This window comes from Diadema setosum, chromosome 22, assembly GCF_964275005.1.
Source record: "Diadema setosum chromosome 22, eeDiaSeto1, whole genome shotgun sequence".
NCBI lineage: Eukaryota > Metazoa > Echinodermata > Echinoidea > Diadematoida > Diadematidae > Diadema > Diadema setosum.
The window spans coordinates 23877201-23896758 of record NC_092706.1 but is presented as its reverse complement, the minus strand read 5'-3'; the positions used below and the strand labels follow the sequence as shown (position 1 = coordinate 23896758).

The window sequence follows — 19558 nt, the reverse complement described above, 5'->3', positions numbered from 1 at the left end:
GTGCAGTGTACAATCCACTTGACCAGAGCAGTTTTCTGTCTGTCTTCTGTTTGTTTGTTTTTTTCTTCCTCTTCTCTCTCTTTTCTTTTTCATTTTACCATCTGATGGCAGAATCAATTTTTCCTTACAAGTGTACAACACGTATTTCAATCTTGAATTTAAGCTTAAAATTACTCAGAGGAACAGTCTGCCTTTTTAGATGCTACCATATTTCGAATTCATTACAATATCTACAATGTAGGTTATTCAAAGCAATTGTTAGGAAAAGATGACTGGTATTTTAGAAAGACTGTCTAGAGCTGAAACATACCAGCCCCCCCCCCCCCCCCTCCCCCCGGGTCCAAACCCTAGACCTCCTGACCACTGAAAGTCCACCAGAGCTCACCCAGTGCGCAAAATCACTAGAGCGAAACAGCTCTTTTGTTTGCTACTTGGTCATGAACTCACAGGCCAGACATTTAATAAAAGCATTGTGACCCCTGTGCACTTTTGCCTTGAATTCATTAATTTACAATGCACATTAGTTCACTATTTTAATACCAGTCAAAATACGTCGATTCATATGCATTTTTAATCATCTACATGTGTAAAAACCTATATTATTACTGCACCATATGACATCAGCAGTCAGGGTGTATGTTTTTGTATGCAATGTGTATACTTTATTATGGGGGTCCAAGATTAAAAAGTATTCACACATACACAAACACACACACAAACACACAGAGTAAAATACTACAAATGCATAAAATATCCATCATCCTGCTACAAGGGTACAGTTGAAAACTTTTAATTTAAGTCTTGAGTCTAGACTACGCATGTTGCATGCCGCCACCAATGAACAGAAGCCGATGAAAGAGGGTCACATTGCCTACATACTAAACATGCTGGAGATTCAAATTTTTTCCTTCTTCCATGCTTGCTTTGCAAATGCAGAGTAGGGAAGACTGTTTTCAGTGATTACCATGCCATGTGTTCTTACCATGCTCTCGAAGCACAAGCCAGAATACTTTCGGTTCATTGATACCAATACAAGACTTGCCTCTGTGGCTTACGATTTCACAACGGGAAGCGGCCCATGTATGTTACCTTTGAAGACATGCTGGAAGACTTTCCATGCGCACGCTTAAATAAAGATAACTCTTTCGATTAAAACGCATGGATGATCTATACTCCTACGAAACGCTTTCATCTTTTCTTCAAATCACACGGTCTCTATCTAACAGATGCACGACTACAGAGTTGAACTGGGCATGGTTTACAATCATGATAAAAAAAAAAAAGATAACATTGACATGGATCAAAAGACAATGATATTTACAAGAAGAAGTTACACAAGCCAAAGCGTACCCTCACTCACAAATGTTGTTGCAAGCACATTATGCACACGCAGACTCACAAATAGAAAACACAAGTCATCAGCAAACACATATTACACACATGCTACAGGTATAGCAATTCAACTTGCAGGGTGTGTATTTGCTCATGCTTGAAAATTGCTCTGAATTTCATTGCTATACAACTTCATCTGCAAAACAAATTTTGCCTGGGAACAGGAAAGCAGTACATGAATCCCACACACTGCAAAGTTCTTGATTTTGGAGGGAAAAAAAAATCATCATCATATAATGATGATAACATCAATATTACTACCATTAGGACTACTAATATTCACAATAATAATAATAATAACAACAACAATGATAATTAATACACATACGCAAAAAAATAAATAGAAAAACACAAACCAGCTGTGTCTGTACATTCAAAGCAGCAATCAAATGTGACGGAGATTAAGCACAAATACAGATTCTGCCCACATTCCATGAAGAAATAGACAGGAATAAGATCTAAACCATCAAACACCATGTTAAAGTGGCATGTGGAACATGCAAGTCACATGTGTGCAAAGTCATTTTGTGACTAAAGTGTGTGTACAAAGTCTGACTGAAGTGTGTGCACATACAGTGCAATGAAGATTACATAATATTGTCTTTTTCTTCTGTTTTTGAAATTGGTAATTAGGAAATCATTTTCCCCTGTTCCCATCTTGTATTACATTTTGTAACAGAGGAACCCATATACCCACAGCGTGCGCTCACAAACACTCGCTCGATCACACCAAACACACGTATGCATCTATAGTAGGCACTCACGCAAGCATGGATACAACGCCCTATGTGTACATCACATAAGGGCACTGTACTTTTTAACGTATGATTAGCTAAAATAAACACTGCGCTGTCATGAAATATTCATTTGCAATTTCACCACCAATACATATTTCACTAGTATGCGTGCTTACGCTAATGTACAATTTGAATGTATGCCTGTAAAATTTTCTGGTGTCAAACTGATGTATCACATACAATGTAATAATGTAAAGTATAAAGTAAATTTGTTGTGATATGATTCCATAATCCAGTGAAAAGCCAGTTTTCCTTAGGAGGATAAAATTGATAAAAGATGCATGGAGTACAGCAAGTTAGTACTACTAGTGCACACACACGACAGAGGTACATGTATCAAAACACCTGTACTTCATATCATGTCATCATTCGCACAATTCACATGGTCATTAATTCAATTCCTCTATAGATCCATCTCAATTTTGGACAGACTCTGATATTCATGTTACGCTGCCTTCAAGCTGACTCTAGTCTCCCCGGGGTATACTCCATCTTCGCATCACACCCCACAACAGACACATTTTGCCATGGCAACAAAGAATCAGCTGTGGGTCTTTCAGCCGTTGCTATGGCGACTGAAATAATTGTTGCAATACTTCATCAAGTACTTCACCAAGTGCTGCCCAGACAATCATCAATCAAGAAGGAGTAACAATTTGTCCCTCCTCCCACATTTGGAGTACAGAAATCATATTAAAACCACTTCATACCATGCTATCATTCATACAATGGGGGGGGGGGGGCAAAAACAAAGAGGGGAATAATATTTTTTGGTCTGCTTTGCAGATAATTCTTGCTGATGGTGGATCTAGGGCAAGTACTTGAAAATTCCTTTTTTTAAGTTGTTCCTTTTTTTTCACAGAACTTCAATTAGAGGAAATGTAAAAGAGGCTGAAAGGAACAGATAGCTACAAAATTTCCCCTACGTGTACTTATGCCTACAATGCGTGTTTGGCAGGAGATGGGTCATTACACTTGGTCTCGGATCAGAAATATCAATCAGCAAAATTTCACATGAACTAGTGAAATGCTCTGATTTGAAGGGTGCAATGTGCAAAGTAGGGCACACAGGAGCTAGGCAGGAAGGGCACATCCGCAAACATTGCTGCAGAACACATACTGTCAGGAAACAATGAAGGCATCAAGCGATAAACAATGAAGTACCCATTTCCTCTCCATCAACCTGCATCCATATTTCTCCAAAAAGTTACTATTGACTTCCATCCGCCACTCTCGGCGCTGCTATGCTCCTCGCTGGATTTGGGAGCCCAAAAATACCAATGACTCTGGGCCCCCTCCCCCATCCTTGACCTTCAAAAAAGTATCATGGCAAAGAACAACAGTTCTCTTCCGACCGACGTCAAGACCAATCCCTTTAAACCTCCCTCCCTCTCAACACACAAAAAAAGAATAATTAAACAAAACAAAACAAAACAAATAGAGTCACACACATCATTTCTGGCTGTGTAGCTGGAGGGATCTCATCACAGCCGTTGGCCAAATCTTCTCTTCTCAATAATGCATGGAGGTGCTTACGAGGGGGGAAGACGAAATTGCCCGAGAAAACCTCGTGACTAGGCACAGGTGTGAATCGAACTGCACATCACATTTATCAGTAATACCACATGAGGAACTGCACAACTATACCAAAAGTCCTTGCTGCAATTGGGCAACAAAAACTGCTTGCGTCAATTTCACGGGAGGTCCTCTACCAACGAAGGACACTGCTTCCATGGGAGCCACTTCTCACCAGTAACGGCTTGTAATCAGTCAGGGCATAAATTTGAATGCTGACATTGCGTACTGGTGTTATATGCCATAATTATCCCCGGGTCATTATTTCTGTGAATTTCGCAAGTCAGGTGTTGTTATCAAATTTAACAACGCCCTTTAAATTATTCAATCTTATCCCAACATGAATGCCACTCGCTCGCATCCATGTACTGGTATGGCCGTACACAGAACATGAACAAGGTGCGTGATAATGAAGTTTGTTTGGGAAGCCCAAGTTTTGGCAGAGATGTACCTACTGTGGGAATGGATGCAGGCAGTTTTAAATTTCCCCATCCATTGCTGCATTCAACATTTGCGCACCTCACCACTAACAAAATTGTCACGACGTCAAAATTCACGACTAGCTAAATATATGGCGTACATAGTACTTGGCAGATTGAGGAGTAATATGTCTGCATGAGAATCCACACTATGACCCTCAAATGAAGACAATTCTCCCTATCGCATATAACTGTAAAAACGTAAAACGTTGGTGACTTAATAATTTCTGTGATAATGTGTTGACAAGGCTGTGCTGGTGCACAGCATGAGCCTATTTTTTGATCGCGCACAAAATAACATGGAGCACTACATGTGTATCTCTTATCTCCAAACAACTATAGTTTTGTTGATTTTCATGTTTGATTACATGTTGGGAAAAGAAATAGCAAGTTTTAGAAGCTCTGAAAATGCATTTCTGTTGTAAATTGATATTGTTTTAGTCAGATAAAAAGGGAAAGAACGAGATGTGATTATCACATTATCTTTTGCTCGTGCCTGCTGCACTGTAACGCCGCATTACCGAAAGTGCACCAGTGAACACTGAAAAGGAGACCATGCTTGACTTCTTCATGGTGCACGTTGGTGGGTAAGATCACCTCATTTACTTGCTTGCAGTGTACAGCCAGCTTACGGACCTGACCACCAGCTACAAGATGTTTTCATTTACATGCGACATTGAGAATTGCCTCACATCACCACTAGTAACAACCACCGTCACTTTACCTGGTGGGGGCGCCTCTGTCACCAGTGGCTCCAGCGAGACGTTCTCCGCCAACTGGGCGTTGCAGTAATCCTTCTCGTGGCAGCATATCGATATGTAGCGCGGACTGGGCGGCGGGCTCTGGCAGGAGAAGCGCCGCTCCTTCGCCCCGTGCGGGTTGTTCTCGCACACAAGGAACTTCTTGGGCACGTTCTTCTTCCCGTCCTGGTTCACGCGTGCCAGGCGGAAAACACAGATGGCCTCTTCATTTTCCAGCACGCATGTGTGGTTTGTCATCTGACACTGCTCAGAGTTGCAAGCACACTTTACCCCTGTCCTTCCTGCAGATTGTGAGGAAAAATGAACATTTTAATTACAGAAGCTCATTTGCCTGTCTGTGTGTGAGTGTCAGAGTGTTAAAAGACAAGCATGTTGCACACTCATGTTTCAAACAATTTGCACAAAAACCAGTGATGCCAACCTTTCATAACAGCACTACAGTTTTCTGAGGGCTGAAAAGGCATAAATTTGTTTTTATAAAATGCTACTTTTTTTACCTTTCCTGCAATAAACATTACATATGTTAGTATAAACAATGCGGGGAATTGGTATTTTCCATAAGATCTGCCATATCTTTGGCATAAAATGAAAAACAGCATAAAATTCATGGCTGGCATCTTTGCACACTGCCTTCTGATGCATTATTACACAGAAAACTTTTTATCAAAAGCTACCTAGTGAAACAAGTAGTACTTAGTACATTCTTATTTTTCTTTTCTTTATAGACAGAGACAAAAATGTGAGGTAAAAATCTGAGTAACCCTCCACTTCATGCTCCCTATGTTCCAACAATGGCCATTACTCCTGCCACTGGGCATCCGACAAAAATGCGTCCAAGTGTCGATCCAATTTGCACATTTCAGCCGAGGTGTACTGTAAATCTTCTTTTTCGTATGTCACAATGTGCCTGGTTGACACCATTTGCAGACTATCGCTAGTCACCTGGGGTGAACCACGAGGGGGTCTGCATCATTCGCCCATATTTTTCTTGTGTGGGTAGGAAAGCAGAACCAGGGCGGTTCAAGAGCTGGAGTTCCAACTGGCTAGAACTATTCAAACAGCTGTCAGTTTTCTTAAAGGCATGATTTACCATATGCAGATGAAACAAAAACCCAGCATTAGTGCTTTAAAAACTTTCTGAAATGTGAGTTGGAATAGAAACAACCACTGTAAAAATTTGAATCTGTACATTAAATCGATGTTAAGTATTGTTAAATACACAAAATGTGAACAATAGTTATAATAAAAAAGTTTCAAGACTAAACCGTCTACAGTTATGGTTTATTGAGAAAAATACTGATATATCCTTATATTTTAGGCTTTATTGCAAAAATGTTATGTGGTAGGATGTTTTGTTATACAACAGACCTACACATGTATGCATCAAATGTGATATCTTGAACATTTTTCAAATCACTGTTCCCAAAGGTAAACAGGACCTTTATCAAATGCACAACAAAAGAATTCCACAGCTGCGTTTGTGCCTTTGATGTTCAATGCCTGAAGTCGCCATCTTTCTGAGCAATCTGAAGTCTCATTTTGAGTTCTAATATCTAATATTGGGCATATCTTGCTTGTTTATTCATTATCAAAATCAAACGAGATTTTCCCTATTAACTAATAAAGCATACAAAACAGAAGGAATCCCCTCCAGAAATATCTGGAAATGTGTACATCACAGTTTATGTTGTGAAAATGTGAATAGATAAACGTACCCGGAGCCAAATCACTGCCCAATGTGGATAAGAAGGAGAGGCAAGTAAAAGAATTTCATGAATGCAATCTTAATACAAATTGTGGCATTATTTTTTTTTTTTTACCTTGTTGCAATGCACAACAAATTTCAGGTCTCTTGGAAAACAGAAACTAACTTCACATCCTGTTTTGATACCTAATAACATTGATGATTATCATTGGATATTCAAGTGAGGGTCAAATCCTAGAACAGTCGTCATGAGTTCTAGAATTCCAAGGATGCGTGTTGATAAAAGTATGGCGTAACACCACATCAAGTTGTGTGTAAGTGCACCATTTCAATCAAACTGCATGCTTGATACATTTTCATTTGCATGATATATGACATGGTAGACCATCTGAAGAACTGCACAGCCATTGTTCAATATTATGCATTAAACAGCTATTCACACCCCCCCCCCCTCCCCATCACAGCTTCAGTATCTCAACACTACTACATAACGCATCATCGTTATGTCAACATCATACATCATACAATGAAGAAGTTGTCCCCCTATGGCATCTGTAATAGTCTCATCTATATTTCCCACGTGGTGATGTACGTCACTGTCCATGAATACATACAAAGTCTTTAAAATTCCATGACATTCTCACTTCCCATCCAATTACGTGGCAACTTCTACTCTTCTGTTTAATTGATTTTTACACTATTGGTTTAATAGAGTTAACGTACATGGAATGGAGCGCCACTGCACCTCCACATGCCAGTACTTGTATGCCTTGTAATGGCTCATCACACTCATTCATGTAATACAGCTTCACCAGCATGAATACGCATCATGTCTACTACCACACCAGCATCAATCCAGTATATCCATACATCATGGTGAACAGCTTTGTGCATTTGTACACACCTGACATATGCACCTATGCATCCCACCCACAGTTGAGTATACAGTGTACTACAGCTATAGCATACTGTACTGTGTATGATGTAGTACATCTATATCTAAACATTGCAGCAACCTATACACCTTCATGCTATCAATGCACTGACTGGGGGAATGTAATGTTACTACACGTGAAAAGCTATAAGTATTTAATTCTTGCGTATTACTGTAAAAGTGGTTTCTTTCGCGTACAGATACTTTCGCGGTTTCCATCGGTGCCGACTTTTTCGTGTGTGTTTAAATTCGCGGTCGGCAAAATCTGTGACTTCACAGTCGGCAAAAACTGTTTTATTTTGAACGTGAAAACCCAAACAATAATCCAATTATTCTTTGATTTATTAAATAGAAATTAAAATTAAATGCAAGCTTAACTGAAATCCCGTCTCTCGAGTACTTTATAACATGTTTGTACCTACACTGCGCGGTATCGCTGTGTGTGTGTTGACCAACAATACACTCAATGCGCGGAAACTTCGTGTGTGCATGTGCGCAATAGCGTTGTAACAAGCGGCGAGTTCAAAACATTTTCGCATGATGTTAGATTCGCGGTTCAACCTCAAAGCGCGAAAATAAAACCACCGCGAAAGAAACCACTTATACAGTATACATTGTACAAGTATATACAGTAGACAGATATATTGTGCTGTACTCTTCTTCGCTTGGAAGCATCAGTGTGTATCTTTATAATAATGCCATCCCCGGTGCTCTCACCACCATGAAATGACAACCCGCAAAGCTCTCCTGTCATCAGCTGCTCAAATTGGGGAGGGGAAGGGGCAGGGGCAGGGGCAAGGGAGGGGGAGGGGCAGGGGGAAAGGGGTTAAAAAGGGCTCATACACTAACAGGCCACAACCCCCTATATCCAAGGGAAATCCAAGGGAGACAACACACAAATTGCAGGACAATCATCAGAAAAAGTTTGTTTGGCAGAATTTGCATAAGGAAAGTCACAACCAAGTAGCCTGTGAAATTACCCCCCCCCCAAAAAAAAAAAAGAAAAAAAAGAAAAAAAAAAGAGCAAGACGTGTACATTTTCCAACTGAATTTAATGCAGAATTTTCTATCAAAATGGGGGGGGGGGGGGGAAGAAGATAGAATGAAATCATGCATAACAAAAATGTATACCAGTATACAAAGTGATATTTCCCATTAAGTCCCCCCCCCCCAAAAAAAAAAAAAAAAAAAAAAAAAAGGATGAAAATAAATAAACAAATAAAAAAAATAAAATACCTGGTCTATTGACTACATTACAGCAACACTTTTGAGCTTAGTTGAGTTGTTGTTTTTGTACTTGTTGTACAACAAACTACACAATGTACCTGAAAGCATCAAATATTCATAAAATGCAAGGGCTCTATATGTCAGACGATACCCATCTGTAGAAAGCTTTGTTTTGACAGACATTTAATAGTTCAACTAGACTCATTCCTACACAGAGCATAAATGTAGAATATTTTCAACTACACTTTAACGCACATTTGGATTTTTGTTCGGAAACTTTTGTGATGTACAGCAATCTCCTTTTTTTCCTCATCCTCTTACAGGTTTTTATGTGTGTGTGTGTGTGTGTGTGTCTGTGTGTATGTGTGTGTGTTGAGGGGGGGGGGGGGAGTGGGAGGTAAACCAAAAGGACAAAACAGTATAGCATGAACTGTTAAATCTCCTATCCTGTTTCAGATTTGGCTACAATATTTATACTTGGGACATACATGTAAGTTATTCTAGGAACTTATTCTTTCTAGCCGACACAGTATATTTACAATCACAAGTGCAAATAAGAAGTAGACTGCATGTTTGTATGATCCAATATAATACTCACATTGTTTTCCATTCATTTCTACATAGCCAGCAGTGCAAACACTAAAGTAATCACACAGATATATCTCCTCTGATATATTATGAATAATATATGAATAGAAAGGGCACGATACAATGTATCATTTGGATTACGTGGTAATGGGGAATATCACGGTACAAACGTATACCATTTGTAAATATTTGTTTCTTGTCATTTCATTGCACATTCCTTCGAATGCTAAAGAAAAAACAATTGACAGATACTGTGGAATTTCTTTTTTTCCTTCTTCTTTTTTCTTTCAATTGGTGTTCAATTGCTGCCCACTACGGTACATAAAAAAACAAACAAACAAACAAACAAACATGGCAAGCACATACCTGCTGGAATAGCATTACCAATGGGCAAATATGTGCATCAAAGCATATTACCGCACAAATTTTAAGTGAAGACTAAGAAATCTGTTATTTATTCACTGTTTATAAGACAATATTGTGGCAATAATTATGCAATTGCTCACATTGTATTTACAGCATATATACAGAAAACATTCATTATTTTATATTTATCTTCATCTTGAAGTTTTCAAATGAAAACAAAGGTATCACACAGGCATGCTTGCAGCAATTTCTCTCTGAGATTGGAATTAAGAAGGGAAATTGTTAATGCAGGAATAAGTTTCTGCATACCATGTATATCCTGTACGATTTAAAACATGACAACTGCTTTAATAAGAATATTAGACAAACAAGAATAAAGTTACGAAAATTGAAATTGAAGCATTGGGGTATGGTAACAGCACCTTGACAAAGTCACTATGTGTATGAGGCTACCATTGTGCTTCTACAAAATAAAGTACATCGTAGATTTAGAGGGACTATGCCGTTCAAGCATAAGTTGACTTGTATCGATTCTTAGTTTACCCTGGTCATCACTGATGTTGACAAAAAAGTATCTAAAGGCGCGGTCAGACTGGCAAAAGATCGTGAAGTTTAAGATCGCGGTCTTTAAGATCTCGAAGTTTTGCCAGTGTGAACGCAAACTTCCCGCAAAACTCCTCGATCTGTTTGCGGGCGGTGCCTCCGAAGCGCGAGGCCATTGTCATGTACAGATGTGCATTGTTACGTCACAATCACTAGCCATCGGACGGCGCACTCTTGCTTGCGGGCATACCAATGGCCAAAACTTTGCGACCTTTAACTTCTCGATCTTTTGCCAGTCTGACCGCGCCTTAAATATTAATGAAGTCATGGATTTCATATCTGTCTCATTCCTCAGATTACTTGGATACACCCACACACACACAAACAAAACAAAAAAAAACTAGAAATGTCGCTTTGGCGACTGGTATGCCTCCGCCATAATGCATGATTTTCCCAATAGGTCTAGATAGTACATGTGGACACTGTGTGATTACATTTTTCACAAAATTGGCAAAATATTGGAATGACAAGTTTGTCACAAATGTGTTGAATGTTCACCTTCCTTGACGTAGGTTTAATTGGATGAATAAGAGAGTATGTATCTAGGGATTTAAGGACTTTAACTTGACTTTGACCCATTCATACATTTAGGCATTGAGTAATTTTCAAGGTACAGGTGTGGAGAAAAAGTGCAATTTCTGAATTGAATAGTAAATTGTTACCATTTTCATCTGGCCCTTGACCCTAAAATTCATAAGATAATTACTTTCAGGTAGAACATGCATAATGTACTAAGTTTCAAGGTAACTTGAGCCACTTCCGAGATATGGAGGAAAAAGTTAGTTCAGCACTTTCACTTGATCTTTGACCTTTTGACCTTTGAGGCAAAAAGAGAAAAAAAAAACTTTCCAGAGAATTTCTATTAGGTTACACACGCATACACCAAGTGTAAAAAATAACCCTGCTGGCATTGCATGAATATGAGGGTAATAGTAAAATTTTGAAGTCTTGCACTTGACCTTTGACCCCATGAACCCTACATTCTCTAGATAATCACTTCCAGTCAGTACATGTATATACTATGTTCCATGAAGATACCTTGAACAATTTTCCAAGGTACGGAGAAAAAAAAGAAGTTTTAATATTTTTACTTGACCTTTTGACCTTTGACCTCATGACCCAAACTTTCACCAGAGAATCTTAATTGGGTAATACATGTATACACTAAGTTTCAAGAAAATATCTTCAGGCATTCAATAGATATGGTGGAAATAGTGAAATTTTATGTATTTGACCCTGACCTTTTGACCTTTGACCTTTGACCTCATGACCCAAACTTTCACCAGAGAATCTTAATTGGGTAATACATGTATACACTAAGTTTCAAGAAAATATCTTTAGGCATTCAATAGATATGGTGGAAATAGTGAAATTTTATGTATTTGACCTTGACCTTTTGACCTCTGACCTTGAGCATGTGCACCCAAAAGTTGATAGGCACAACTTCACCCCCTAATACACATACATGCCAAGTTTCATGAGGATACCTCAACAGGTTTCGATAGTTACCTTGTCCACAAAATTCATTACGGACGGACGGAAGGACGGAAGGACGGACGGACGGACGGAAGGACGGACGGACGGACGGAAGGACGGACGGACGGACGGACGGACGGACAACCCGAAAACATAATGCCTCCGGCACCACTTCGTGGCGGAGGCATAAAAAACAACCTTTACAACCAGGATTTTGCCAGAGATATCATCTGTCAATCATTGCTAAAATAAAGACATTGGAATGCACCTTCCCACTATGCACCATGCATACAGCTGTAACTTGCATGTTTCCCTGAAAAATGTCTTTTGTTAATCATAATAGTAACACAGAAACATGCAAATTATGCTCAACCCAGTGTAAGGTGCATTCCTGTGTCTTTTGTTAATTACCGCAGTACTTTAGCAATGATTGACAGATGACATCAAAGGCAGAATCTTGGTTTGCAAATTTTTTTTGTTTGTTTGTTTGTTGTTGTTTTTTCTTCATTTTTGGGGGCGATTAGGGTCATCTGGAAAAAAAAAATAACAGAAGCATTATCATAAAATACATGGCACGCATTTAGATCCTGTATGAGCTGAAATTTTCGCGTACAGATATTTTCGCGAATTGCTACTTGGAGGACAATGCGCGTGTTGTTAATTTCGCGGTTGCGACAGTCTTACTGAAAGTAACTATTTGCGCGTTGTTATTTTCGTGTGTTGTTATTTTCGCGGTTCAAAGCCAATTCGCGAAATTTGCGAAAATAAAACCACCGCGAAAATTTCAGCTCGTACAGTATTAATTAAGTCACATTCGGGATTTACAGCTCCGCAAATGAAGATAAATTCAATCACCACCCCCTCCCCACACTTTCAGGTTTTTAAATTGCTTCTTACATACTCATGTATTTGAGTGGTTTCTACTAGTCTACACCACATGTTGGTATTAAAGTAACAACACCCACATAAAAAAAAAAAAAAAAAAAAAACTTCCCATTTCAAAAACTGCCCAGCAATCTCTAAAGTAGGATATTGCTTGTATGCTGCCTTGGCATTATGCAATCAATCTGTTAATTTAGTGCTTCATTAGTCCCACACATAACAATTTGGAAAGAGAAGGATGTACTATGGATAAGAATGCACTACTTATACTTCAAGCCAAGTTTATTTCTATATTGCAGGAATTTCTTTAATCTCTAATGTACGAGATGGGAAATCCCCTTCAAAAGTGTTGAAAATTACCTTGTACAATATTGCATTTTGCCACAGCTCATGGGGATTATTTGTCAGAGAGACATGTAATTTAATACAATGAACACACTACATTGTAATTGTACAGAATATTCATCTTTACTTTTACTGTACCCTTGTACGTAGTTCTAAGATTTTTACCACACGTTTCTTCCTATGCGTTTCAAACAACAAAGAAGAAATTAGTTCCTCATAATTCAAGAAAACCATTTTGTGGTCTCCCACATAAAAATTCACAAATACTGAATGGGATTGGGACAATCAGATGTGAGTTTTCCCTCAACCTTAATTCTGACTTTAATCCAACCTTGACTGTAACTTAAAAGCCAAAACATACTCCCCGGAAGGGCTCAAACTTAATCTTCTTGCAATATATTGCAGGGCTCTACGGGGGGGAAAAAAAAATGGCTGCAACGATAACAAGTTACTTTCGAGTATTTCGACATCAAAAGTATAAAATAATTTTGATCATACAATGTATTCCTCTTTACATTTATCATATATTTGAGCTCTACATGTGCTTCTGTATCCATGTAGAGATCTCAAAGTCTATCAAAGTCACAGGATATACACCTGTGTACTGTACTTGACAGCTTATTTCCAATTATTCACATGAATTTGAACCAGATCAGATGTAAAACCACTGATTTGTTGCTCTCAGGTCCCGTATCTGTGAAAAATTTGCTCTCAGCCAATCAGATGCAAAGATTTCAATAGCTTATAACAACTATCTTTAATAACTTGCTTTTGATAAGAGGCTTTACGAAACATGGCCCAGGTTACTATCTTAGATTCGTTGCATAAAATTGAACTGCTGACTTCAGTTTCTGATTGTGCAGGCAGTGCATACCACGATGGACTGCAAAGAACGAGTTGTTTTGAGCGACGACGCAAAGTCGACATCGATATCGACACTTCCCGATGACCAGTTTGGTTCAGATTTTCAGGAGAAATTGGAAGTAAGTTTCCAACCTTTTCTGTGCCAAAGAGTCAAATGTGTGCAAATTTCACATACAAAGGACCATACCGATACACACAAAATTACCGTGCAATGCAGAGGGTCAGGTATTGACCGATTCGGGTTCGTTGAGGGCAGCAGACATTTTATGGCACTGGGCGCAGCCATGAGCTCAAATTGCGGTGTCTCAGCCGACCCCCCCTGCTCTCCCCCACCCCCCGGGCAACATATTTATCGCGCACTTGTAACAAACGTTCGCGCACTAAGTACGAGACCCCCATTGGCTAAAGCAACCATGAATCAGTTTTTCATCCTGCTCGCGTGCTAATGTAGGGAGAGGGGTGGGGAGTGGGAAGGGGGGGGGGGGGTCGGCTGAGACACCGCGTAATGGCGCTGCCCATGCCAAAAATACACATAGCGCGTCACAGAATCGGTCAATAGTAAGTCCACTACTCATCAACCACCTATTTTTAGATCGACCACCCTCGCGCAGTGGCTTTCTCGCGTATAAAGTAAAAAACACGTATGGACGGGGCGCAATACGCTGGAACATTCTAACATGAATACAAATCAAGAAAATTAGGGGGATGCAGGTAAATAACCTGAGGAAAAAGGAGGAAAAAGAATTGAAGAAAATCCTCATTAGTAAAATACACGTAATTATTGTTAACACATATTTGCCCATTCACTGGATTTACGTGCTTTTCAATGGGAAGACGGGCGGTCGATTAATAATGATGAGCTCGAGCTTGCGCTGGCGTACAGTGAAAAATGTCACTTGTGTTTGTCGCTGAAAATTCCGCGCGTACGGTACGAGTCAACAATCTGAGCCGGGATATGAATCTGCGGTATTTTCTGCCTTGAGTGGAATGAAATTAGGGTGAACATGAGGGACATTTTCTTAGATACAAGGTATTCATTCAAAAAGTGGACAATAAGTGTGGTAGGTCCAACTATATATCCTGTGATTTTGGTGCAATTTGGGTTTCTGAAATTCAAGATACGCAAGTACATTAGCACCACATACTGTACAGGTTCCTACACCGAATATTTCGCGAGGTTGTTCATTCCCCATTCATAGGCAGCGGCATGACAGTACATGTACGTCGCAAATTCGAAGCATGGGCATATGGGGTCGAACGATGGGCACAGGTGTTCAAACGATGGGCACAACGCAGGCGTTAGAATTATGCTCGCCAAATTAGGCAGTCGAAAAATGGGCAACTTGCTTTAGCGATAATGTGGTTTCTAAAATTAACACTAAAATTTAGATCTAGAGTTTTTCTAGACTAGTCTAAATACTTTTTCTTTTCTTTTTTCTTTTTTTTTTTTTTTTGCCTGGACATGGGTACTGCACCCAGTACAGTAACAATGATTACCATTCCATTCCCACACACGGTTGTAAATTTACACGGTAAATAGCAGCACATGTGGCAACTCGGTCACAATCACACTCACAGACACAGTGGTGACTGGTTTGTAATGTTAGATGGGCATGGGACATGTGGCACGAGAATTTCTTTCAAGACAAAAATCGACTGGGTCCCTCTAAGCTAAGCTTCACCACATTTTCATTCAGTTCTACACAATATAAGATTCTGCTGCCACTAACGTTAAAGGATAACTGTAATAGTTTTCAACACATGATAATACCCCAAAATGTCATTATGAAATGGATGAGAATGTCGCAAAGCGAGCAGCAGGTCTTGGATACACATGACGCTACAGCGAAGGGTGTGCTCTCCCCAGCTTCGCGCGGCTGCCCTGCGAGAGAACCTGCAGAGACAGTGCGTGGCGCGGAGCTCGCGTCGAAACCCAAAACAAGACGCCATTTTGCATCTCAGTACACACAGCCATACTTGTATTCGTAACTACGAGCCCCTATCACATTCTAATTCACTTCAAAGAGCAACAGCGAGACAAAATTCAGCTTGGTCATACTCACCAGATACACTGTGTATTGTTAATAAAGTAACGAATACTAATAATACACATCTAAACGCCATTTTCACGAATTCTTCATGAGTTCTCGCACGCTGTATTCACGGTCTCTCCATTTATTATCGGTCTGTGAACTTTGGCCTACTTTGAATGTCCCCGGCCCCGGAAGTAAATGTAATAGATTGGTGCGCACGCGATTCGGAGGCCTGCGCGAATACTACATTCTGGCCCACGGCCAAAACAGGTCGTTCCTTCTACTAAAATTATTAAGAAATAACAAAATCTCCGTCCCTCCCAAGTTTGTTTGTTTGTTTTTTTTTTAAATATATACATTATGCAAAACTAATACAATTTGCCTTGAGAGTTGTGTTTTACCAAACTAGTATGCCCTACTCTGTCTCTCTAAATTACTAGTATTTCGATTGAGATGGGACAAAGCCCAAATTACTTAGATTGAAAATCTGAAACTAATACATTTAGAAGTCTTTTTTTTTTCTCAGTCTAATTTAGATTTGTCCCTCACCACAATCTTATACTCTGTAGTCTGTAGATTGATATCCAATCTAAGGAATTTAGAGAGTATACTCACTGAGGGGCGCTACCCTGAAGTAACGTCCTATTGATGGAAAAACTGGATTGGCCAAAAGTTTTACAAATTCGAATTTAGGCAGAAAATAAATGCCGACCCCTATATTTATTTTTTATTTGTGGTTAAAATTTGATTTATTATAACACTTTGAAGGGTAGAATATGAGGCGATGATCGTGTGATGGGGGATCTTGCATCCATACGAAGCACTGCGCAGTTAGTGAGATGTCACAATTGTGTGTTGTTGTTGTTGTTTTTTTTTTATGATGTAACACTTGCTTTTCACCGTATCAGATCAATTATCCCCACTTGAGGACAATTACCCCCGGTTAAATACTGGTTAGTGATAATGTAACTGGTTTGGAGTTAGGGGAACTTGGGGGTAATTCCAGGGGGTAATTAATTGCCTTAGAACCGCGTTTCACATTTTAAATATTTGCCTTAAGTGAGAGTTCCTGATTAAAACTACACATATGGGCTGAACCATGACTCAAAAAGAACTATTCGCCGACAGGGCGCAGCCCCGAAGTGAACCGTGGATGGTTCTTTTGGAAACTCGAAATTAGGCAAAGTATATATTCTTTGTTTTATATTTTGGCTCAAAATTAAAAAAAAAAAGGGGGGGGAATTTGAGAAAATGCGAGCAGAGAAGTCGTGTGGTGGTGAAGGGACCCTACGCTGACCCCAAGAAGCAGCGCACGATGTCAGAACCGCTTTGTGACGTTCGTTTTGTTCGAAAATAATGTACTAGTAACATCTCACAGAGTGACGGTACAAAGCAGTGCGCATTGTAAGAATTACTTTGTGACGTCACAATTGTTATGTTACAAATTATTGTTACATTAACACAGTGCGCCGTGCGCAATGTCAAAATTGTTACATTTCACAGAGTGCGCCGTGCGCAATGTCAAAATTGCTTTGTGACGTCACAGTTGTGTTATTGCTACATTACGAGTTATAACAGATCCTGAGTGAGGGTACGCACTGATAGAATTACTTTGTGACGTCACAATTGTTATGTCAGAAATTAATGTTACATTGCACAGAGGCACTAGTGACGGTACAAAGCAGTGCGCAATGTCAGAACTACAATTGTGACGTCACAATTGTTATGTTAGAATATTATTGTTACATTTCACAGAGTGAGGGTACGAAGTAGCGCGCAATGCCAAAAATGTTTTGTGATGTCGCGATATTTTTGTTATTTATTCTTACATTTCACAGCGTGAGGGGACAAAGCTGCGCGCATTTTCAAATTTGCTTTAGTGACATCATTTTGCATATAGCATGCTAGACCTTATTTGCAAAATGTAGTCATAAAAGTGACGTCATTTTGCAAATAGTGCTCCATAGAGTGTCGAACATGAAAACATGAGCTGAAAATACCTAGAATGATATAATCGCGTGAAGTTCTTTCAACCAATCACTGATAAGAGGATGAATGTTTGATCCAAAATAATAAAATGCTCACTATTTTTAACATATTTTTTTAACTATTTTTGAAATAGTATACCTTGACGGAGAAGAAGAAAGCAGAAAAGTGAATGAATGCAAAGATTCGAAAATCAACAAGGGTGCAAAAGGGGGAGGGCGGAGTCGAAATATCGATGTTCAACGACACTGTCACAACAGTTTTAGGCTAGGCTAGGCTATAAGTTTGCAACCACCTACACCCCCCCCCCCCTTACACACACACACACAAACACACAAACGCGCACTTTGGATTAAAAACAAGATAACAAAAAGCAAGGGAACAAAACGAACAAACAAACAAAAGAAAACCACATGCTGTCCACGGATTCCGTCCGGAGATCGGAGGGGGGGGGGGGGGGTCCACCGGCGGGCACACCTCTTTAACTTTTCTTAAAATAAAAGAAATATGATTAAAGGGGCGCTAATTTTCGATTGTATAAACCATATAGGGAGCTTTTATTTTTCGAAAGTCAAATTGGAAGTCATTGTTTCTGCTCAATCTCAAAATGCATGTAGGCCTACTTTCCTCAATATTGAATAAGCACAGAAATGTACTTAAGAAGGTCCTCGCGACATTATTAAAAGCAGAATCACACATTCCATCAACTTGTTACTGACATAATTATTTTAAGGGTAATATAATTCCCCTGCTTTCTGAAAGACGTAAGTCAAATGCTCTTTCATTAATGTAGAAAAGCGAAAGCATGTTGAATTTTCTTTATATTTATTCTTCATATTGTTGTCCACGCATGATGTCATAAACTGGAGTAGTCTCCTCATCCAGTCATTACAACACCAAAACCGTAAAAATTCATAACGTTTGCATCGATTGTCCCATTTTCCCCAAACTTTCACTGATGTGTTCTACTAATGCTGCTACTCTGACTCCGGCAATCCACATTGCTCTCTGGGTTTGGGTTCTCTCTAAGTACATTTGGCTAATTATAACGGTATATATATATATATATATATATATATATATATATATGAAGGGTTTGTTTGCAAAAACCGATAAGTCCATTTTTGAGGATTTTGAAGTACGGTCTCTGTCATAAAGTACAAAATAATACCTTTTAAATGATATATTGGTCACTACATATAAAGGTATATTTTTGAAGTAATGGTCAAAAGAAGCAAACATTTTCTTATTATTCTCTTTATTTTTCTTGACCTTTAATCGCAAATATCTCCATTTGGCAAATATGGCTTATCGGTTTTTGCAAACAAACTCTTCATATATATATTAGACGTATTCGAATATAACTACAGGATTGTAGACGTACGTCGCGGTGTGGTCGGTTATATGCTTTGTGTATTATAATATCTTAATATGAAAAATAATTAGTATAAAGAATATCATACGAACGCATTTCACACGGCATTGAAATAGCATTTGATCTAGCTCAACCTGAAGGTCCATATAGTTGCATAAACATTAAAGCCC

At 39.1% G+C, this 19558-nt stretch overlaps 1 protein-coding gene across 1 annotated transcript in view; it reads right to left on the bottom strand.

The window, feature by feature from the left end:
* Nucleotides 1-16162, bottom strand: part of LOC140245385 (TGF-beta receptor type-1-like) — a 54695-nt gene extending 38533 nt beyond the window's left edge. The window contains exons 1-2 of the mRNA XM_072324961.1: nucleotides 16058-16162; nucleotides 4968-5285 (exon numbers count right to left, since the gene is read on the bottom strand). Of these exons, the coding sequence (XP_072181062.1) occupies nucleotides 4968-5285; nucleotides 16058-16118 (379 nt within the window). The 5' untranslated portion in view covers nucleotides 16119-16162. The remainder of the gene's footprint in view (nucleotides 1-4967; nucleotides 5286-16057) is intronic.
* Nucleotides 16163-19558: the final 3396 nt, after the last annotated feature.